The following is a 21,889-nucleotide window of genomic DNA, read 5'->3' on the forward strand; positions in this document are numbered from 1 at the left end:
GGACTTCCTGTTGTGGCTCAAAAGAAATGAATCTGACTAGCATCCATGAGGATTTGGGTTTGGTCCCTGGCCTCACTCAGTGGGTTAGGGATCTGGTGTCGCAGTGAGCTGTGGTGTAGGTCAAAGACCCGGCTTGGATCTGGTGTTGCTGTGGCTCTGGTATAGACCAGCAGCTACAGCTCCAATTGGACCCCTAGCCTGGGAAAATCCATATGCCACAAGTGTGGCCCTAAAAAGCAGGAAAAAAAAAAAAAAAAAAAGGAGTTCCCTTCATGGCTCAGTGACCAACGAATCCAGCTAGGAACCATGAAGTTTCAGGTTCGATCCCTGGCCTTTCTCAGTGGGTTAAGGATCCAGCGTTGCCGTGAGCTGTGTTGCAGGTCGCAGACTCGGCTCAGATCTGGTGTTGCTGTGCCTCTGGCGCAGGCCTCTGGCCTGGGAACCTCCATATGCCTCCGGTGCAGCCCTAGAAAAGGCAAAAAAAAGACAAAAAAAAAAAAGAGAGAGAGAGAATGTATGTATGTATAACTGAATCACTTTGCTGTGCATCAGAAATTAACACAACATTGTAAATCAACTCTACTTCAATTAAAAAAAAAAACACAACGGCAGTAACTGATTAGGAAAGAGTAACAAAATCCCAGCCATAAGGAAATAATAAAAACAGTACAGTCCCAGTGAGTGAACCAAAGAAAGCATGTACAAGATATCCCAGGAGAAAATTATACCTAAGTCCAAATATGGAAGATTCGAATTACAAATTAATAACTTATACATTACAATCCCATTCAAAATATGAATGATTTTTTATGGATTTGACAAATGTCATCCCACTCCCTGTTCCCATTAGAGAGCCCACCAGTTTTAGAACTAAGCCAGGTAACTTTCCTCACCCAACTCTACGCATCTGCTCGGAGACTGCTTGTTTTGCTGCACACCTGCTTCTTTGACTTGAATCACCTCATGAGCTACTGGTAAACAGAGTGATGATGTCAGCATAACACAATCATGTTGGTTAATTTGCAGTTTTCTCTAGGAGGTTAATGGTTTGAAGCAATCAGGGGCAGGTTTCTCACAGATAAAGGGGAGGCCTTAGTAATAAAAGAAGATGGTAAGGGGAAAAGCTTCAACTCTACAGAAATGTCTTCCTTTAGATCCACAGTGGTTGGTTTAGATGTTCAAAGACCATAATGCCTGCTGCAGTGGTATGGTATGTGGCAATGCTGTGAACGCAGATGAAGAAACTGCAACAATGTTTTCCCATATGGAAATAACAGAGTCATAAAGAAGATTACACCTTGGATCAGATTTTTAATTTTGAAGAAAATGGTCTCCATTAGAAGTTACTACCTCCAGACTGGCACCTCAGAGAAGGCAGTACAAGCCCCATCCCTTAAGACTGCAAAGAAGACACTGAAAGTATGGCTAAGTCCAAATGCCAGTGGAAACTTAACTGTGCTGGTATTTCTACTGGAATCGTTATTGGGTTTGTAGCACTCTGCTTATAAAATTGCATACATTTTGAGCAATCTGTCCCTAATTCTATTTTCCCCATAGAGCCTTGCTATTTTAGTGCACTCTTTTGCAGAACTCCGGGTCTTTCAGAAAAGCAGGCATCAGGTTATAGCAGAAACGCCTGTACTGAGAACCAAGTGGGGCCTCTCTTTCAGCCACCCACTTCCCTTTGAGCCTGGAATAATTTCCCAGGAGACCGTGGGGCAGTACTCTGGAGTCTGAGCACCAGAGCCCATCATAGTTACCTTCTTCTCCTACTGCCAGACCCCACAGAACTCCCAGACCCCGCAGACCTCCCAGACCCCCGACTCAGGAAACGCTAAGTGAAAAGACCCACAATGCCACTTAGGAGCGCACAGATCCTGAACAAGTCACTCAACCTCTGCAGCACTGTTTCTTCACTTTTTAAATGGGAAGGCAATGGGGTTTTTTGGTTTGTTTGTTTGTTTTTTGTTTGTCTTTTTAGGTGTGTGCATATGGAGGTTCCCAGGCTAGGGATCCAATCAGAACTGCAGCCGTCGGCCTATGCCAGAGCCACAGCAAGGGGGGATCCGACCCGCGTCTGTGACCTACACCACAGCTCATGGCAACGCCGGATCCTTAACCTGCTAAGCGAGGCCAGGGATCGAACCCCTGTTCTCATGGATGCTGGTCGGATTCGTTAACCGCTGAGCCATCACAGGAACTCCCGGAAGGCAAAGTGTTTGGTTGTCGTGGTGATGGTTTGGTTTTAATTTTAAAATCTGCCTTTGGGAGTTTCCGTCATGGTTCAGCAGTAGCAAATGGGACTAGTAGTATCCATGAGGACGTGGGTTCAATCCCCGGCCTCCTTCAGTGGGTTAAATATCCTGAGTTGCCGTCCCAGACGTGTCTTGGATCTGACGTTGCTGTGGTGTAGGCGAGCAGCTGCGGTGCCAAATTCGACCCCTAGCCTGGGAACCTCCATATGCCAGAGGTGCGGCCCTAAAATTAAAATAAAATAAAACAAAAACCTGCTTTTGATTCTTGCTCTGCCATTTATAGCTGTGACCTTGGACGAGCAAGTTTATTTCTCCATGCTTCATCTGTAAAATGGGCGCTTTGCGAGAATTTAATGACACTATTACGCAAAACACTTAGCATAAGATGCACTTTAAGCCCCATTAAAGTGAAGTTCTCGTTTTCGAAGGCGGGGGATTCTCAGAGTTAAGACTGCGGGGGTAGAGGAAACCCAAAGCTGGTGGGGAAAACAGACGTGGCTGTGATTTACCCAGGGACACTACGCACATCCTCCCACCCCCTTCTTCCCCACAGAGGCTGCACCATCAGCCCGACCCCCTAGCTTGCTGGAACCACCAACTGGCTCTCTTTTGGGGTGCTGTCTCCCCGCAGCGCGGGTCCCAGAACAAACTACACTTCCCGGCGTGCACCTCGGGTCGCGACCCCAAGGGGCAGTCCAGCCGCAGGGACCGCGTCCTGGCCGTGTTAGAAACTCGGGGCAGTAACCACCATTCACGCAGCTCCTACTTTTCGCTTTGCGAAGCGCGTCAGTCACCGCCAACCCCACCTTTGGGCCACAGCCCCTCAGGGTCTGTGAGGAGAGCTCGGCCCTCTCCTCTCCTCCTCCAGGCGTTGCGTCCACTGCGTCCCAGGGAGGGTCCGAGGCCAGGCTGATCTCCCCGGGAGGATTCCTTCGGCCCCGCGCTGTCCCCATTTCGGCCGGAGGCCGGCACCGGGGCTCTGGGGACTCGGGGACTGGGAACGGACCGCGGGGCCGTGCTGCCGGAGACTACAACTCCCAGGCGGCACCGCGGCGCGGCGGAGCGAGCACGTCACTCAGGCACCGCCGGCGGCCCCGGGAAGTGGCGCGGGCGGGGGCAGGGGCTGGGGCCGACCCGGAGGCCGGTGCTGAGGATGGTGGCCGCCAGGCTGCCCCGTGCGTGAGGAGGCCGAGGGGCGCGCCACCCTGTCCTGGGGCGGGCGCCCCCGGAGCCCCACCGGCCCCGCCCCGCCCGGCGGTCGTGGCCCGGGATGCGGAGCCGGGGGCCGCCGGTGGAGCTGCGCGGGGTGAGAGGCGCGGGGAAGGGGGCTGCCTGCTTCCCTCACCCTCGTCCCCCACCGGCGGGCCCCGGCAGGAATTCGGCAGCCGTGCGGCCAGGCCTTCTTAGCGCCCTGACATTTAGGGGGCACAGGTGAACCCGCCGCCTTTCCCCACCCTACCCTGCCTGGACAACTGAATCGGGAGGGGGACGACCCTGCCCTTTTAAAGAGGCTTTTCCTTGCTCCTGCGGAGGGTCCCCCAGCCATGGCCCCCAGGAGCCCCCTAGACCCCGCAGGGACTGGCCGCCGGGGCCGGCTCTCTGCATCTGGCGGGCAGCCTGTGTGAAGCGGCCTCCCGCAGCCCCCGGCCCCTCCCCCATGGAGGAGGAGGAAGGGGGGGCGGCCAAGGAGTGGGGCACGACCCCCGCGGGGCCTGTCTGGACCGCAGTGTTCGACTACGAAGCGGCGGGCGACGAGGAGCTGACCCTGCGGAGGGGTGACCGCGTCCAGGTGCTTTCCCAGGACTGTGCCGTGTCTGGCGACGAGGGCTGGTGGACCGGGCAGCTACCCAGCGGCCGTGTGGGCGTCTTCCCCAGCAATTACGTGGCCCCCGGCACCCCCGCCGCGCCCGCGGGCCTCCGGCTGCCCCAGGAGATCCCCTTCCACGAGCTGCAGCTAGAAGAGATCATCGGTGTAGGGGGCTTTGGCAAGGTCTATCGGGCCCTGTGGCGTGGCGAGGAGGTGGCGGTCAAGGCCGCCCGGCTGGACCCTGAACGGGACCCGGCAGTGACAGCAGAGCAGGTGCGCCAGGAGGCCCGGCTCTTCGGAGCCCTGCAGCACCCCAACATCATTGCCCTCAGGGGCGCCTGCCTCAGCCCCCCACACCTCTGCCTGGTGATGGAGTATGCCAGGGGGGGTGCACTGAGCAGGGTGCTGGCAGGGCGCCGCGTGCCCCCTCACGTGCTGGTCAACTGGGCCGTGCAGGTGGCCCGGGGCATGAACTACCTACACAATGATGCCCCCGTGCCCATCATCCACCGGGACCTCAAGTCCATCAACAGTAAGTGGCGCCCTCCCCCCAAAACTTGCTTCTATAGAACCTTGTGAGGCCAAACCTAGGTGGTGGGAAATGGGGACACCAGAAGACATTGCCTGGGGCAGCAGTCTACCTTCAGGGCCAGGTGAGGCAGTCCTTGTTCCATTAGGGGAGGAAAAGAAGGCCCGGAAAGGTGGAAGGAATACCTGCTTTCTAGGCTATGATCACAGTAGCTCAATAGATACATATCCCTGAACACCATGATAGGTAGGCCCTGTGTTCCCTGTTGTCAGCGGGACAGGTGCAGTGCCTGCCCTCATAGCACTTACTGTCCAGCCACACTGTCGTAGTCCACCAGGCAGAGAGAGAAAGAACCTGGCCTGGAGTCAGGGTTCCTCAACCTCAGCACTACTGACCTTTGGGGCGGAATGACTGCAGGGGAGCTGTCCTGTGCACTGTAGGTTATTTAGCAGCATCCTTGGCCTCTACCCCCTAAACGCCATTAGCATCCCCTGCCACCCACTTCCACCCCCTGGTAAAGACAACCAAAAATGTCTCCAGACATTGCCAAGTGTTCTCTGAAGGGCAAATTAGCCCTCAGTTGAGAACCACTTCCTGGAGTCCTCCTAGGCCTCTGCCCCAGCTAGCCAAGACAAACTGGGAAAGATGAGAGGAGGAAAAGGGGTGTGTCTTACATAAAAGCTTCCAAGCTGCCTGGCCTACCCTAGACTGTCCAGAGTTGACTGGTTGGTTGAATGAGGCCTGGAGCCAGGAAGAAGGCAGAATTTCCCAGAACCCATATCTAGATGAAGGAGCGTCTCATGATGTCAGCAAATATTGAGCACCTATCAAGTTAGAAGCCCAACAAAGACCACAACAGCCATGGTGTCTATCCTTATGGCACTCACAATCTAGGGATTTCATTCATTTTCCAGATATTTCCCGAGTACCGTTGGGTACCAGCCCCTGTCCTGACCCTTAGGATCCAGCAGGGAAAAAATTCTACCTTCCTGGCTCTCCCATCCTTTCTCTGCCCCATGTCACTCCCTCTCATTTCTATTTATTTGTTCATTCTTTCATTACGTATTTACTGGGCCAGATCATGTACTAAGCAAGAGGGATCGCAGTGAGTAGGGCCAGCACATTCCCTGCCCTCACATGAAATGTGAAGGTTTCCTTTCTGCCCTCAACCCCCACATCTCATCTGTTTTGGATTCCTGTCAATTCTATGTCTTGACGTTGGTTTGACTCCATCCCACTATTTTCATGTTAGTTGCTAGCCCTCACCCCCCAACTGCAAGCCCCTAAAGCAGAAGGGCTGAGTCCTACTTACCTCCCAGGCCTGGCATCCCTACATTCAGCAGACAGCTACCTAGTGCCCAGGTTTGCCAAGCCTGCTCCAGGACCGGGCAACTGAGCAAGACACAGATGGTGCCCATCTTCATCGATGTTCATGTCCTCTCACTCCTCTGAGAGGCTGAGTAAATGGAAGTGGGCCTGCCCACCTGCTCCTCTCGAAGGCTGGGTCCCTTCTCAGCCCTTCCTCACCCTGCCGATTCCCAGCCTGCAGGTGGGGTATGAAGACACACTCCCTTGGCCCCAAGTTTTTCTGTAGCCAATGCCACTTGGACAAAGGGTTGGTGGGGCTCTTAGGTCAGGGCTTCCTGCTTAGGCAGTGGAACTGCTGTATACCTGAGATGGAGGAAGCAGGGCCTCCACAGCACAGCTTCTCCCAGTCCGTCTCCCTTAAGGAGCCCCTCGTCTGATGTCATTCATTCATTGGTTCATTCAGCTGATAATTCCAAAGCAGAATTAGGTGTCCTAGGCACTGTCCTGGGATTACAGTAGTGAACAAGGCAAGATTCCTCCCCTTATGGAAGTTAAGAGTCTCGTGGACAGAAATAGATGGTTGATATTTAAATAGAGAGCAGAATTTCAAAGGCTATCAAGGGCTCCGAAGGAAATAAAGCTGATTAAGAATGGGGCAGAGGGAGCCCTTTAGATCAGATGGTCAGGGAGGGCCACACTTGAGCAGAGACCTGAACCCAGAGGACCCAGTCTTACAAAGATCTGGGCAGAGCAGAGATCCCGAGGTGGGATAGTGTGCCTTGCTGGAGAGACAGCAAGGAGACTGGAGAGGTTGGAAGAGCAGGAGTGAGGCAGAGGTGGAAGAAGACGAGATCACAAAAGTAGCTGGGCCAGATCTTGTGAACCTCGGGGGCCTTGGGGTATTTTATTCAATGTAATGAAACCATTAGAGGATCTTAAACTGGGGGGGTGGTCACATAATCAGGTATAGATATTTTTAGGTGAATTGATTTAGGCTGAGCCTGGGAGATGCAAGTGTAAGACCATGGGGTGTTCCCTCTGTCATGGGGTCACTCCAGAAACAAGAGAGTTAATGACTCAAGAAGGGAGGACTTCTAGAAGGTGGAGTCACATGCTAGAGAGTCTCGAGAGGCTTCCAGGAAGAGGTGACATTTGAGTTGGGTTTTAAAGAAGGGACGAGATCACCAACAGTGTTTCCTTGGGCAATGGTCTGAGCTCTCTAGCCCTGCTTCTTCATCTGCCAAAGGGCATGATAGTAGAATTGCCTCATTGTTGCAATGACTGGAGGAGTAGCCAGGAATGGTCAAAGATAAAGATGGAGAAATAAGGAACAAGTACGGCGACATCCACACTAATAATAAAAGCTAACACTTTTAGAGGGCCTACTATTGCTTCAGACAAATCAGTACAGGGTAAATGCCGTTGTCATCTCCATTTAACAGAGGAGAAATCCTAGTATTAATAAGGTAAACTAGGAGTTCCTGCTGTGGCTCAGCAGTAATGAACCCGACTAGTATCCATGAGGATGTGGGTTCAATCCCTGGCCTCGCTCAGTGGGTTAAGGATCCGGTATTGCCATGAGCTGTAACATAGGTTGCAGACGCGACTCAGATCCTGCACTGCTGTGGCTGTGGTGTAGGCTGGCAGCTGCAGCTCAGATTTGAACCCTAGCCTGGGAACCTCTATATGCCGCAGGCGCGCACCTAAAAAGACAAAAATAATAAGGTAAATTACACAAGGTTGTGCAGCTAATAAATGGCAGAGCTGGGATTCAAACCCAGGCAGGATACTGTGCTCTTTGGGGGCTCTCTTTGACCAAAGATAGTAGAATATCATAGCAGTTATGAGGTTGGTGGAGTTCCCATTATGGCTCAGCGGAAACAAATTCGACTAGTAACCATGAGGTCACAGGTTCAATCCCTGGCCTCACTCAGTGGGTTAAGGATCTTGCATTGTGCTGTGGGTAGGTCACGGATACAACTTGGATCTGGCATTGCTGTGGCTGTGGGGTAGGCTGGCAGCTGTAGCTCTGATTGGACCCCTAGCCTGGGAATCTCCATATACTGTGGGTGTGGCCCTAAAAAGCAAAAAAAAAAAAAAAAAAAAAAAAAAAGAAGAAGAAGAAAGAAAGAGAAAAAAAGAGAGAGATTGGGCTCTGATGACAGATCTAGTTTGGGTCTTTGTCCAACCATTGTGTGATCTTAGCCAAGTGACTTCATCTCTCGGAGCCTCAGTTTGCTAGTCAATAAAATGGGTTGCTTGCTAGTTGATTTGTGTAAAGGGCTTAGGATAGTGCTTGCCATATCCTAGCTTCTGTTAACACTGGCCATGATGGTTGTTAGTAATAACCCTAGGCAGCAAGTGAGTTGGCATCATTCAATATGCTTGAGGGATGTATCAGTCAGATTTTGTCTAGGTAACAACCCCCACCCCAACTTTGTGTCTTTAAACTCAGTGTCCTTTATTACTGCCCGTACATCTGAAGGCCTGCCAGCGGGTAAACTGATTTAGTCAAGGCTCAGCTTTTAGGTTTGGCCCCAGGTATCTCTCCTCTTCCTTGGACAAACAGGCTGGCCGAGGCCTGTTCTTAGGTGATGGCAGAGGGCAAGGGGGCAAGCTGACATGAAAGGCCTCTTAAGGCCTAGGCTTGGAATTGGTACTTGGCCACGTCTGCCTCAACTTATCAGACGAAGCAAGTTATCTGTCCCACCCAGAGTGAATGGTGGGAGACACACGCTGCCTCGTTAGTGGAAAGAACTTCCAAGTCACGTGGCAGAGGCTGCGGCACAGAAAGGAGTACGAGTGGGGCGCCGACTGCGGCCCCCACAGTGGGTAGGAAAGGAGAGGGAAACCATCCGCTTCCACTCAGGGCTTGTAGGTGCCACATCTGGGGTGGATGGGAGCTCAGGCCTGGATCAAGGAAAACCGAGGCCTTGGCCATCGACCTTTTGCTGAGCTCCCCAGAGCCCAGGTTGGAGCCGGGAGGCCAGTGACCTCGGGAGAAGCTCCCCAGCCCCTCATAGGAGCCTGGGGCAGAGATTAGACCAGGGTTCATGGTCTTCAAGGCCAGGAAAGGAGCTTCTGCGGAGACGGTCACCCAGGGCCGGCCGGGAGACAACAAGCAGGAGATTCCAGCAGGGTGGGGTGGGGGCAGGACACTCAGGCTGCAGCCTGTCAGGTCTGGGATGATCCCCTCTTTCTTTCTTCCTTCCCCACAGTCCTTATTCTGGAGGCCATCGAGAACCACAACCTCGCAGACACGGTGCTCAAGATCACGGACTTCGGCCTCGCCCGTGAGTGGCACAAGACCACTAAAATGAGCGCCGCGGGGACCTACGCCTGGATGGCTCCGGAGGTTATCCGTCTCTCCCTCTTCTCCAAAAGCAGTGACGTCTGGAGGTGCTGACGGGTGGGATGGGGAGGCCTCCTGGAGATGGAGGAGGGAGGAAGGGGGAGTGGGCAGGGTAGGAGAGACAGTTTGCTACTGAGGCTGGGATCTAGGCCTGGCAAAGTGACCCAGTAGCAAGATCAGACCATCAGACAGGCATCAAAGCAGGTGTCTGCTCCGCTAGCAGAAGTGGCAGCTGAGGAGGACTTGGATTACAGTTTAAAATACCAAAGTTATAAAGACAGGCTGTCAGCACCAAAGGCCCCTCCAACCATCCAGTACACTGCCCCCACTCGTCAGACGGGAAATTGAGACCTTTGGAGGTCACATTCATTCATTCATTTATCCATCCTTCCATCTGACGTGCTGGGAGCTAGGGATACAGCAGTATATAAAAACAGACCTGGGAGTTCCCTTCGTGGCTCAGTGGTTAACGAACCTGACTAGGATCTATGAGGATGCAGGTTCGATCCCTGGCTTCACTCAGTGGGTTAAGGATCCAGCATTGCTGTGGCTGTGGCATAGGCTGTAGTTTCGATTCGACCCCTAACCTGGGAACCTCTATGTGCTGCGGGTGTGGCCCTAAAAAGCAAAAACAAAACAAAACAAAACAAAAGAACAGACCCATTTACTGCCACAGGGATAATGAATACATCATACATACATACACAAGAAGCTGAAATGGCTGTTTTTAAGTTAAGAAAACTATAAAATAATTTTTAAAAGATAATAAGCTAATTGACCAGGAAAAATATTAGGCAGTATTATGAGCTGGGAGATAGACCAAAAAGCACTCTGAGGGCTGGAGATGACTTTGGGGAAGGTTCTTCTGAGACATGGTGCCTGAGTTGAACTCTGTATGACCAGGAGCCAACCATGCAGAGTTTGGGGGAAGAAGCTTCCTAGGCAAGGGCAACAGCTCCCACAAAGGAGATACTGAGGTGAGAACGAGCTTGGTGTGTCCAGAAACGGCTATGAGGCCCAAGTGACTGGAGCAGAGCAGGCAAGGAGGGAAGTGGTGGGAAATGATGTCGGGGAGCGAGCCGATAGCCCTGCGGGTGAGGGCGCGTGCCCCAGGTTTATGCTAAGCGCACTGGCAAACCATGAGAGATGTTTGGCAATGACCTGATCTGATGGAGCATCGCACGGGCTCCCTGGGCTGATGGATTGTCCAGAACCAGAGCTGGGACAGGAGGTCAATGAGGAGGCTGTTCTTCACCTGCCGAGACCTGGTGGCAGCAGAGACTCAACCTTCTGGGGAGAAGCCAGACCCAGATCAGTCCCTGGCTGAGGCTCCAGATGGGCCAAGCAGCAAAGTCAAGGTGTTGGGGCAGACAAATCAGACAGGAAGTCTCAACTAGAGCAGGACAGCCGTTTGGGGGAAAGTTTAGACTGGCTTCACATCAGCCTTCATTTATGGTCCATAACATTGACGGAAGCCATATTTCAGTGGCAAGAAACAGAAAACCCAAAATAAAAACAAGACTGATGTTTTTGCTCTCACGTAAAGCCCAGGACTGATACAGTACCCTCGGCAGGAGGGATTCAGGGTTCTATGCTAAGGTTTTTAGCAGGGTGTCATTGACATAGGGCAGGAAGTTTCTTCCTTGTGTGGTGCTGTCCTCTACTTTTCAGGATGCTAAGTATCTATGGTTTCCAGCCACCAAAGGTCAGTAGCACTCCCCCAGTCTTGGGCCGCTCCCGCAGCACATGGAGTTTCCCAGGCTAAGGATTGAATCAGAGCTGTAGCTGCCGGCCTACACCACAGCCACAGCAACACAGCATCCAAGCCGCGTCTGCAACCTACACCACAGCTTGTGGTAATGCTGGATCCTTAACCCACTGAGCAAGGCCAGGGATTGAACCTGCAGCCTCACAGTTCCTAGTCAGATTCGTTAACCACTGCACCAGGATGGGAGCTCCACAAGCCACTATTCTTTTTGTCGAACTTGTATGGCCTCCATTCCCACATTCACTTCATGGTCCAAACTGGCTGCTTGCACTCCAGCTTTTATGTCTATATTCCAACTAATAGGAAGAAGCGTCCCTTTAAGGATGCTTCCTAGAAGTTAATTGCACACTACACACTCTCCTGTGTCCCACTGGCCAGAACCATTGTCATACGGGCATACTTAGCTGCAAAGAAGGACCGAAAACTACTTCAGGCAGCATCTGCCCAGCTCAAATTTACCAGTGCCCTCACTGAGAAAGACAGGCTGTCAGTTGCATGGAGGCAGGGGTCGTGTCTATCTTGTTCCAGTATCTGGTACAGTGCCTGGCACACAGCAGACGTTTAAAGGCATGTGGTGAACGAATGCATGCGTGGACGTGGGGGAGCACAGGGATCTGCTTTGAGGCATTGCGTAGCCAGTGATCAGGATCAAGAAGGAGCACAGTTTACAGGAAAAGAGAGACGCGCAGGTGATGGCAGCACAGGGAGGCCTGCTCTGGTACCATGTAGCCACTAAGGACATTGTCACAGGCATCAGGCAGACCCGAGTCCCAGTGTGGCTCCACCATTTATGAGCTTTGTGACCGTAAGCAAACAACTTAACCACTCTGAGCCTGCTCTATTAATGGGATAAAATGGGGTTCATACCAATGCCTTCTGCTTTACAGGACTGTTGTGAGGTCAGAGCAGTACTGGCCTGGAGTAAGGCTTTATAAATGTTAAACAGTGTTAACTTGTTTTTAGAGGTAAGTGCGGAGGGTTCTGAGGGGCCTCCAACCCAGCTTTGGAGGCTGTGGAATCAAGGAAGGCTTCCCGGCAGAGAGTACACCTGAGTAGTGACTTAAAGGACAGTTAGGCAAAGGGAAGTGTGTTCTCAACAAAGGGAATAGCATGTGCAAAGGCCAGAGGTTAGGAAGAACAAGGGTTTGTTCAACTGTTCAACGTGGCTGCAGGATGAAGATGGGAGCTGAGAGTGTTTAGAGGTGAGGGCTTGTCAAGATCAGGGCCAATGGAGTTCCCTGTGGTAAAGCAGGATTAGGATCCACCATTGTCACTGCAGTGGCTTGGGTCACTGCTATGGCACAAGTTCAATCCCTAGCCTGGGAACTTCATATGCTACAGGCATGCATGATCAAAAACAATACAAACGAAAAATCAGGGTTAAGAAGGGTGAATTTGGAGTTCCCATCGTGGCTCAGTGGTTAACAAATCCGACTAGGAACCATGAGGTTGCGGGTTTGATCCCTGGCCTCGCTCAGTGGGTTAAGGATCCAGCATTGCTGTGAGCTCTGGTGTAGGTCGCAGACACAGCTCGGATCCCGCATTGCTGTGGCTGTGGTGTAGGCTGGCAGCTACAGCTCCGATTAGACCCCTAGCCTGGGAACCTCCATATGCCGTGGGTGAGGCCCTAGAAAAGAAAGACAAAAAAAAGGGGTGGATTTGCCCAGTGGTCCCAGGGAACCCACTGAAGGTTTTCGGGCAGGAGAGGGGGAAGAGAGGCAGAGCAAAGGAGAGACATCAGAGAGGCAGCCCCAACTACATCCACGTGAGATAGGCCGAAGGAGGTCAAATCAGGTACTTGTGGCCTCTTTGGCCAGGGCTGGATGTTGTGGGGAGGGAGGCCCACCATGGGACCAGAGGCGGGGGTGGGGTGTAGGTGAGGATTGGGGTGGGCTGTGGCATCACCCTCCCTCTTCCCCATCTGCAGCTTCGGGGTACTGCTCTGGGAGCTGCTGACGGGTGAGGTCCCCTACCGTGAAATCGACGCCTTGGCTGTGGCATATGGCGTGGCTATGAACAAGCTGACGCTGCCCATCCCCTCCACGTGCCCCGAGCCCTTTGCCCGCCTACTGGAGGGTGAGCCAGGGCCCCGTGGAGAGGGTAGGCTCAGCTTGGGGTGGCAGGGGCCCTCAGGCCCGGTACCTCACCCCTTCACACCCATCCATACCAGTGGGCCCAGGAGTGAGGGAGAAGGGGCTGGAACCATCGGGCCATGAACAGTCTCCCCACAGTTGGCTCCATGGCCTCCAGACCTTTGTTCTGGCCAGGCCTGCAGCTCTTGAGGGCAACCTGTTAGGATTCACTGGCCCTGGGATTCCCTGATCCTTGATCCTACCACCAGTCACGGAACAGGGCCCTGAGTTTCTCTCCCCAGGGGTTCACCAAGTGAGACATTGCCAGGAATCTGGCTTTGAATTCCTTCTCCTTGGCTTCACGGGAGCTGTTTGTCCTCAGTCCCCTGGACCCCTGCCTCCACTGAGCAGGCTGATGCCCCAGAGCATGGCTACTGACATTTCCATTCCCACCCCCACCCCAGAATGCTGGGACCCAGACCCCCATGGGCGGCCAGATTTTGGTAGCATCTTGAAGCAACTTGAAGTCATCGAACAGTCAGCCCTGTTCCAGATGCCGCTGGAGTCTTTCCACTCACTGCAGGAAGACTGGAAGCTGGAGATTCAGCACATGTTCGATGACCTCCGGACCAAGGAGAAGGTGAAGGCAGGGTTGTCAAAAGAGGGAGGGATAAGTGAGAGCCCTGAGTTCCAGTGCCTTGCACAGAGAAGAGTCCCTTCCCATGAGCCCCAGGTCTCTGGGTCCATGCAGGGCCAAGGAAGTCTTTTTTGCATGTTAAGAAAAGTCAGCCTCCTGTTGGCAGATTGATAAGAAAAAGGCACCCCGCCCTGAAGCATTTACAAGTGACATTGCGTGAGGTCTGGGATTGGCTTTCCAACCTGACAGCAAAAATGAGAGGGAGAGAGGCGAAAAGGAAGGCAATACATGAAAAAAAATTTCGCAAAGTCTAGGTAGCTGTTGAAGTCAGACAATGGGTGCATGGGGTACACTTTTCTCTCTCTGCTTTTGTAGATGTTTGAAGTTTTCCAAATTGAAGACTTAAAAAATTAAAAAAGCAAAGACAAAAAGAAAGAAAAGCCATCCCTTTCTTTGGCCTAACATAGTCCCCTGCCCTGGCACCCAGCCTGGCAAGTGAAGTGTGAGTTGGATTGTGTCCCCCAGTTTGCCCCACGGCAGAACACCCCTGTGCAGGGGACCAACCAGACCCAGCTCCCTGGAGCCATGCCTGAGGGCAGAGTAGCTAAGCCCTCTTCCACGCTACCCACCTCCTCTGCAGGAGCTCCGGAGCCGCGAGGAGGAGCTGTTGCGGGCGGCGCAGGAGCAACGCTTCCAGGAGGAACAGCTGCGGCGGCGGGAGCAGGAGCTGGCTGAGCGCGAGATGGACATCGTGGAGCGTGAGCTGCACCTGCTCATGTGCCAGCTGAGCCAGGAGAAGCCCCGGGTCCGCAAACGCAAGGGCAACTTCAAGCGTAGCCGCCTGCTTAAGCTGCGGGAAGGCAGCAGCCACATCAGCCTGCCCTCCGGTACTGGCCCCATGCCCTGAGCATCCCTAACCCAGGAATTACCGCTTCCTTTTATTTAATTATTTTTGTACTTTTAATTGCTAAGTAGTCACACCTACAGAAAATGACCAACAAACTGTACAGTGTAATGAGTTAGTATACTCATTCCCATGAAAACAGAGGGAAACTACAGCTACCCCAGATGCTTCCACCAGCCCCCTCCAAACACATCCCGATGCCACCCCCTAAGAGTCACCCCATGACCTTTAGTCCTGACCTTTAGAGTACTCGTATCCTTATTTTTTCTTTTTCTTTTCAGGGCCGCGTCCACGGCATATGGAGGTTCCCAGACTAAGAGTCTAATCAGAGCTACAGCTGCCGGCCTACACCACAGCCACAGCCACGTGGGATCTGAGCCTTGTCTGGGACCCACACCACAGCTCACGGCAACCCTACATCCCCAACCCACTGAGCAAGGCCAGGGATTGAACCCGAATCCTCATGGATACTAGTCGGGTTTGTTTCCGCTGCACCACAATGGGAACTCCCCTTACTTTTCTCTATAGTTTTGTTTCCCAGCTATTTGTTTAATATCTTTTAATCTGCCTCTTCCTCCCCCTTTGCCAATAATCTGTTGAGGAACCACATCATTTATTCTGTAGCATTTCCCACAGTTAGGATTTTGCTGCTTACATCTCCCTGGATCTCATAACATGTCCCTCTGTCCCCTGAATTTCCTAAAAATTGGTATTAGGTTAAACCATGGGAAATTGCTGGTGTTTGGCCATTTCTTTTTCTTTTTTCTTTCTGTCCTTTTTTTTGGGGGGGGGGGGTCTTTTTGTCTTTTAGGGCCGCACACACAACATATAGAAGTTCCCAAGCTAGGGGTCCAATCAGAGCTGTAGCTGCCTGCCACAGCCACAGCAGTGTGGCGGGATCCGAGCCATGTCTGTGAGCTACACTATAGCTCACGGCAGTGATGGATCCTTAACCCACTGAGCAAGGCCAGGGATCAAACCCACATCTTCATGGACGCTGTTCGGGTTCGTAAACCACTGAGTCATGACAAGAACTCTGGCTATTTCTGACTTACAAAAAAAGACGTTTCACGTGGATCAACCTAATAGTGGGCTGTCCAGGCTTAATCAGTTTCAAATTCAGGTTTGATTTCTTTCTTTTTTTTTTTAAAAGACTGCACATTGTGCCGATAGTCCCTCTCTGTGATGTTATAAGCCCTAGAACAGTACCTAGACCAGCACCAGCCATCAAAAGTATAATGCAAGCAATGTGTGTAATTTTACACTTTCTAGTAGCAACATGAAAGAGAGGGAGAAAAAAACCAGGTGAAATTAACTTTAATAATTACTGTGTTTAGCCCAGTAAACCTAAAATGTTATAGTTCCACATGTAGTCAGTACAACACAATGAGATCGTTTACCTTCTTTTTTCTCACACTAGATCTTTGAAATTCAGTGTGGATTTTATATCTGCAGGTGCATCTCCATCTCGGCTCTAAATTTTCATCAAAAATTCTTGACCTGTATTTAGATTTCATAAAATGTACAGTTGAGGGAGCTCCCATTTGTGGCTCAGTGGTAACAACCCAACTAGTATCCATGAGGATGCAGGTTCAATCCCTGGCCCCACTCAGTGGGTTAAGGATCCATTCACTGTTGCCGTGAGCTGTGGTGTAGGTTGCAGACATGGCTCGGATCCTGCCATGGCTATGGCTGTGGCTGTGGCTGTGGCAGCTGTAACTCCGATTCAGCCTCTAGCCTGGGAACTTCCATATGCTGCACGTATGGCCCTAAAAAGAAAAAGATAAACAACAAAACAAAACAAAAACAAAAAAAACCAGTTGAAAGAGCAGATTCACATACCCAAGTAGATCTAAATATGCTTAAATGTTTCCAGTAACTGAACTGAGTATCCACCTTTACAGGTAAATTTAAATCAATTACAATTGAATAAATAAAGGTAAAACTCTCTAGTTGCTTGGTGCACAAGCCACATTTCAGGCACTCCATTGCTATCTGCGGCGTGGCCTCCATGCTGGATATTCAGGCCTAGATCCTCAAGGCAGCAGCTCTCAAACCTGCATGTGCATCGGAGGTACCTGAGGGGCTTTGCCACCTCACGCCCACGGTTCCTGATTCAAGGAGGTCCCAAGAGGCTGCATTTCCAGGAGGTTCCCACCTGACATTGGTGCTGCTGGTCTGAGGCCACACTTTGAGAACCACTGCGTTAAGGAAGGCAGAATGGCGGCATTCTTTCTATCCTTCTACAAAGGGGACCTTCTCTTTGGCTACCCCTGGAACCATGTGTTCAGGGAAGTCTCTTTCTTTTCACAGGCTTTGAACATAAGATCACAGTCCAGGCCTCTCCAACCCTGGACAAGCGGAAAGGATCCAATGGGGCCAGCCCCCCCGCCAGCCCCAGCATCATCCCTCGGCTGAGGGCCATCCGCCGTGAGTATCTCCCCAAGCCCTGACCCAAGTCAGTGAACAGATTTCTCCAGACACATACCTGGCACCAACCCAGAGCAACATCAGGGGACGAGGCAGGCAGGGTCCCCTCCCTCAGGCTCACCAGGGAAAACACAACAGACAAGTAAACAAGTTGGTAAGCAGGACAATCTCCTGTAATGATATGCACTATAAAGGAAATCAGGGAAGGGAATAAAACAGAAGAGTTGCTGTTTTATTTATTTATTTATTTTGGCCACATCCACAGCATGTGGAAGTTTCCGGGCCAGGGATCAAACCTGTGTCACAGCAGTGACCTGAGCCACCGCAATGGCAATCCAGAATCCTTAACCCACTGAGCCACCAGGGAACTCTTTTAAAATCACAAGGAAAGCCTATCAGAAAGCTGAGGTGTGAGCTGGGACACGCATGGTAAGGACACATGCAGAGATCTGAAGGAACAGTATCCCTGGCAGAGGGAACAGCAAAGGTGAAGGCCCAGAGGCAAGAACAGCATGGTGTTTATCAGCAGGGAAGGCCAACTTGGCTGGAGTAGAAGGAATGGGAGGGAGAGCAGTAGGTTTATGGCCAGGGGTTCAAAAAGGCACCAGATCACACTGGGCCTTAGGATCTGGGATAAATGGAGTTCCTGTCTTGGCACAGTGGAAACAAATCCGACTAGGAACTATGAGGTTGCAGGTTTGATCCCTGGCCTCGCTCAGTGGATTAAGGATCTGGCATTGCCATGAGCTGTGGTGTAGCCACAGACGCAGCTTAGATCTGGTATTGCTGGGGCTGTGGCGTAGGCTGGCGGCTACAGCTCCAATTAGACCCCTAGCCTGGGAACCTGCATATGCCACGGGTGCGGCCTAAAAAGGACAAAAGACAACAACAAAAAAGGAACGGGGATAAGGAATCTAGATTTCATGTTAAACATGATGGGGGAGTCTCTGGAGGGCTGTAAACAAGGCAGTGACGTGATAAAATTTACCTCTTCCCTCTGGCTTCTCTGAGGAGGGAAGGAGTAAAGGTGGGAGACAAGTGAGATGAGGGGCTGGACCAGGTCCGGGGCCTTGGAGGGGGTGATAGCCAGTCACAAGGCAGAGGTACAGCCCTTAGGCTTTGTGATGAGTTAAAGGCTACCCAGCTGGCTCCCCAGTCTGTTCTGCCCCATCATTCACCCCTGGCCTCACCCACACACCACCCCCCCACACACGTGTCTTTGGACACCTGCTTTGTACCAAGCCTGGGAGGTCATTCTGTGGCGGGGGGGGGGGGGGGAAACACATGGACAAATAGTGGCCAAACAGTGGTAGCCGGTGCTAGCCTCAGGTTATGGGGACAGAGGAGAGAGAGAACTGACTCTCCAGGGAACAAACTGCTCCAGAGCTGGAGGCTTGAAGGGCAAGCAGCCAACCAGGCAAGCAAAGAGACTGAAAAGGAACAGAATTCCCATGAAGGGAACAGCCTGTACAAAGCACCCACCTGGGAGCCCACAGATGTGGGGTCCCAGCCACAGCATTTACTGCGTTCTGCCCGAGTCTCCCACCTCCATCTCTCTCACCTCCCCCCGCCCCAGACACACTGGCCCCCTGGCTGCTCAGTGAACACCCCAGGTGGGCATGTCCAGCCACAGAGCCTGGGCATCTGCTGTTCCCTCTGCCTGTATCCCTCAACCGCCTTCAAGTCTTTGCTCAGACTTTGGTCTGCTTGGAGCACCGCTGTCTTCTCAGCCCCTGCCAAAGGGCTTAGCACATAGCCAGTGCTGGTAAACACTTGGGAATGAAGGGATGGCTAAAGGTCAGGCTGTGGAAAGTGACGGGTGGTGAGACTGAGGAAGCTGGGACTTCGTCCTGACAGCAGTGGGGAGCTACGGAAGGATGTACGGCAAGGGAGTGGCATGATTGGAGTTGGAATCCAGGTCCTGAGGGCTTCCGGTGGAGGGTGGAACCAAGGTGGGAAGAGAGAGGCCAGACGCTCACCCGGGACAGACTCTCCAAGACCTGTAACCAAGTGGCTTCTCTCGGCCCAGTGACTCCTGTGGATGGTGGTGGTGGTAGCAGCAGTGGCAGCAGCAGCGGTGGCAGTGGGACATGGGGCCGTGGCAGTGGACCCCCCAAGAAGGAAGAACTGGTTGGTGGCAAGAAGAAGGGCCGGACCTGGGGGCCCAGCTCCACCCTGCAGAAGGAGCGGGCTGGAGGAGAGGAGAGGTACCGGCTCCCACCTGGGCCCTGTGCCTCCCCGGGGCCCTGGGCAGCCAGAAGGCCCATGACCCTCCCGCATCTCCGGTGCCCCCTGCAGGCTGAAGGCCCTGGGAGAAGGAAGCAAGCAGTGGTCATCAAGTGCCCCCAACCTGGGCAAGTCCCCCAAACATACACCCATCGCCCCCGGCTTTGCCAGCCTCAATGAGATGGGTAAGCGGGTGAGGGCGCCTTTAAAGGGGAGGGGGCTGGAGAGGGGACATTCCCTGGCAAAGGGAACCCAGGGGTGACCCTCCCCAGGGTTGCAAGGGGAGGGAGCTGGATTTCACTTGGACCAGGGGGTAGGATGCCTTCCCGGCGTGGGAAACCGCGGCTCCCGCGGCTATGGGGGCCATTCCCAGGGGCAGGGGAGGTTGAGGTGCAAAGATTCCAGAACCACGCTCAGTGGGACTTGGCGGTCCCGCTGCTGGCGGGGTCCCTGGGGGCCGCGGGGCCCGGGGCCAGCCCCGGAGCTGACGGAGTCCAGTGACGGCCCTCTCCCGGTTGCAGAGGAGTTCGCGGAGGCGGACGGCGGCGGCGGCAGCGTGCCCCCCTCTCCCTACACCACCCCGTCCTACCTCACGGTGCCGCTGCCCGCCCAGCCCTCCCCGGGGGCGCGGGCGCCGTGGGAAACGGCGGCACCCGCCCGGCCGGGACACAGCTCCCGGCGGCGCTGCGAGCTCGCGCTGCTGGGCTGCGCCACGTTGCTGGGCGCCGTGGGCCTGGGCGCCGACGTGGCCGAGGCGCGCGCAGCAGACGGCGAGGAGCAGCGGCGCTGGCTCGACGGCCTCTTCTTCCCCCGCGGCGGCCGCTTCCCGCGGGGCCTCAGCCCGCCCGGGCGCTCCCCGGGCCGCCGCGACGACGCGGCCCCCGGCCCGGGCCTGGCGCCCTCGGCCACCCTCGTGTCGCTGTCGTCCGTGTCCGACTGCAACTCCACGCGTTCGCTGCTGCGCTCCGACAGCGACGAGGCCGCGCCGGCCGCGCCCTCCCCGCCGCCCTCCCCACCCGCGCCCCCGCCCCAGCCCAGCACCAACCCCCTGGTGGACCTGGAGCTGGAGAGCTTCAAGAAGGACCCCCGCCAGTCGCTCACGCCCACCCACGTCACGGCCGCGCGCGCTGTGAGCCGCGGGCACCGCCGGACACCGTCGGATGGGGCGCTGGGGCAGCGGGGGGCGCCCGAGCCCTCGGGCCTCGTCCCTGGTGAGTGAGGCTGCACGCGGGCGCCCGGGGCCCTGGGGCGCAGAAAAAGGCCCGTCTCCCCTGCCCCCACCAAGCACCTGTGTCCCAGCCCCGAGACCAACTCCCCGAGGCCGAGGCGGCCTCCTCCCGCTTAGCCTGGGAAGGAAGGGGCTGTGTCCTCACCGCTCCTGCTGCTTTGTGAGGCATTCAAGTCCCTCGGTAATTGAGACGCGGGATGAAGCAGAGGTGGCAGACTTAGAGGGGCCAGGCAGGTGACCACTAAAGGCAACGGCAGTTTCTAGAGCTAATACCTATATGCCAGGCACTGTTCTCTATACGCTAATTAACAGGCCAAGGATTAGAAGATAGGAGCTGAGTGCTGCCCATCAGACACCCGGCCCCTTGCTTTACAGTTCATTATTTCATTCTTCCTCCCCTGTATAGCAAGGTGCTATCACCCGGTTCAGACTGGCATGCCTCAGGTGCCTCTGTGGCCTTTGTGCGCCTGGCCCAGCGTGGGAGAGGTGGGCGGAGTGGGGGCTGTGTCTAGAGTGGCAACAAGGGAACACGGGCTCTGAAAGGATTAAGCACTGTGCCCAGAGTCTCACCAGGTGAGTGAGCGATTAGGAGTGGCAGGGGGAGCTAGGTAAATGTCCAGGCCTGCTGGAAAGTGGGTCCAACAAAACCAGATTTTTCAAGAGACGTCAAATTACTCTTTTCACATAAATGCTCCTGGCTTTTAAAATCCACCCTCTGGCCCATCCCACTCACCTCATCTGATCCTCTCTTACCAGGCCCTCGAGATCCCCTGGACTTCCCTCGCCTGCCCGACCCCCAGGCCCTGTTCCCCACCCGCCGCCGGCCCCCCGAGTTCCCTGGCCGCCCCACCACCCTGACCTTCGCCCCAAGACCCCGGCCAGCCGCCAGCCGTCCCCGTCTGGACCCCTGGAAACTGGTCTCCTTTGGCCAGATACTCAGCATCTCGCCTCCCAGCAGGCCGGACACTCCGGAGAGCCCCGGGCCCCCCAGCATGCAGCCTACGCTGCTTGACATGGACATGGAAGGGCAGAGCCAGGACAGCACGGTGCCCCTGTGTGGGGCCCACGGCTCCCGCTGAGGCCTGCCCACCACCGCCCGCCTGGGCAGCCATGAATGTAGCGCCCCAGGCCCCGCCCCAGCCCACCATGCCACAAGGCAGGGGAGGCCCTGGGCAGGATACCCACTCTATTTATTGGGGAAGGGGGGGGAGGGCACTTAATTTATTTCTTTGTACCCCAGGGGGTGGGGCCCTGTGCCCGCCCTGCGGTGAGGGGGGGAGGGTGGGCAGGGATACTCAGGGACAGGGCATCACGGGGGATTCGGCACAAAATGCAGCATTAAAGGTAACCCCTGCCCCCTACCTGCCGCTTGG

The 21,889-nt window shown here is 54.2% G+C and overlaps 2 protein-coding genes across 6 annotated transcripts in view; one reads left to right on the plus strand and one right to left on the minus strand.

The window, feature by feature from the left end:
• CCNP (cyclin P) overlaps window positions 1-21,889 on the minus strand; it is a 147,411-nt gene that overhangs the window by 115,479 nt on the left and 10,043 nt on the right. The gene's annotated exons all lie outside the window — the stretch shown is intronic.
• Window positions 3,771-21,877, plus strand: MAP3K10 (mitogen-activated protein kinase kinase kinase 10). Of its 3 annotated transcripts, XM_021094377.2 has the most exons (10): window positions 3,771-4,594; window positions 9,118-9,298; window positions 12,947-13,095; window positions 13,556-13,731; window positions 14,369-14,615; window positions 16,946-17,062; window positions 19,092-19,269; window positions 19,361-19,473; window positions 19,810-20,499; window positions 21,273-21,877. In XM_021094377.2, exons 1-10 carry the CDS (start codon window positions 3,913-3,915, stop codon window positions 21,593-21,595), a joined length of 2,856 nt encoding a protein of 951 aa, XP_020950036.1. In that variant the 5' UTR covers window positions 3,771-3,912; the 3' UTR covers window positions 21,596-21,877. The 3 variants fall into 3 exon arrangements, with proteins under 3 accessions (XP_020950036.1, XP_084816661.1, XP_084816660.1); XM_084960534.1 differs by lacking the exons at window positions 3,771-4,594; window positions 9,118-9,298 and adding an exon at window positions 12,722-12,813; XM_084960535.1 differs by lacking the exons at window positions 3,771-4,594; window positions 12,947-13,095 and having other exon boundaries at window positions 9,160-9,298.

Source organism: Sus scrofa, chromosome 6 (genome assembly GCF_054392235.1).
Source record: "Sus scrofa isolate SSC_HxYL_T2T_F1_AM1 chromosome 6, Sscrofa_HxYL_maternal_Yorkshire_Landrace_v2.0, whole genome shotgun sequence".
Classification (NCBI taxonomy): domain Eukaryota; kingdom Metazoa; phylum Chordata; class Mammalia; order Artiodactyla; family Suidae; genus Sus; species Sus scrofa.

Bases quoted from the DNA above. Each gene is read 5' to 3' on its own strand.
- MAP3K10 (XM_021094377.2), top strand. From the start codon at position 3,913: ATGGAGGAGGAGGAAGGGGGGGCGGCCAAGGAGTGGGGCACGACCCCC. The intron at 17,063-19,091 runs GTGAGTATCTCC...CTCTCGGCCCAG, and splicing joins TCGGCTGAGGGCCATCCGCC to TGACTCCTGTGGATGGTGGT. The intron at 19,270-19,360 runs GTACCGGCTCCC...TGCCCCCTGCAG, and splicing joins CGGGCTGGAGGAGAGGAGAG to GCTGAAGGCCCTGGGAGAAG.